At 55.4% G+C, this 379-nt stretch overlaps 1 protein-coding gene across 1 annotated transcript in view; it reads right to left on the bottom strand.

Moving 5' to 3' along the window:
• EMH_0054030 (uncharacterized protein) overlaps positions 1–379 on the bottom strand; it is a gene marked incomplete at both ends in the record, with an annotated part of 4,664 nt that overhangs the window by 120 nt on the left and 4,165 nt on the right. Inside the window, one exon of the mRNA XM_013497071.1 lies at positions 3–366. Within this exon, the coding sequence (XP_013352525.1) occupies positions 3–366 (364 nt within the window). The remainder of the gene's footprint in view (positions 1–2; positions 367–379) is intronic.

Raw genomic sequence — 379 nt, 5'->3', positions numbered from 1 at the left:
AACGTGCTGCTGCTGAATTTGCTGCTGTTGCTGCCGTTGCTGCTGCTGCTGCTGCTGCTGCTGCTGCTGCTGTTGCTGCTGCTGCTGCTGCTGTTGGAATTGTTGCTTCTTGTACATGTTGCTGCTGGTGCAGCTAACTGCTGCTATGCTGCAGCAAGTAGCTGCTCCTGCTGCTGTTGCTGCTACGTTGCTGTTGCTGCTGCTGCTGCTGTTGCTGCTGCTGCTGCTGCTGCTGTTGCTGCTGCTGCTGCTGCTGCTGCTGCTTTTGTTACCTCGCAGGGAGAGGGTAGGGTCCGTGAGGACGTGCAGCAGCAGCAGCAAACGAGCAGCAACTTCAGGTGTCTCCTCAGCTATTATAAACCTCAACTAAAACACACAG

Source organism: Eimeria mitis, genomic scaffold, assembly GCF_000499745.2.
Source record: "Eimeria mitis Houghton genomic scaffold, Emh_scaff2452, whole genome shotgun sequence".
Taxonomy (NCBI): Eukaryota; Apicomplexa; class Conoidasida; order Eucoccidiorida; family Eimeriidae; genus Eimeria; species Eimeria mitis.
The sequence above is the reverse complement of the archived record's forward strand: the minus strand, read 5'-3'. Positions and strand labels throughout refer to the sequence as shown.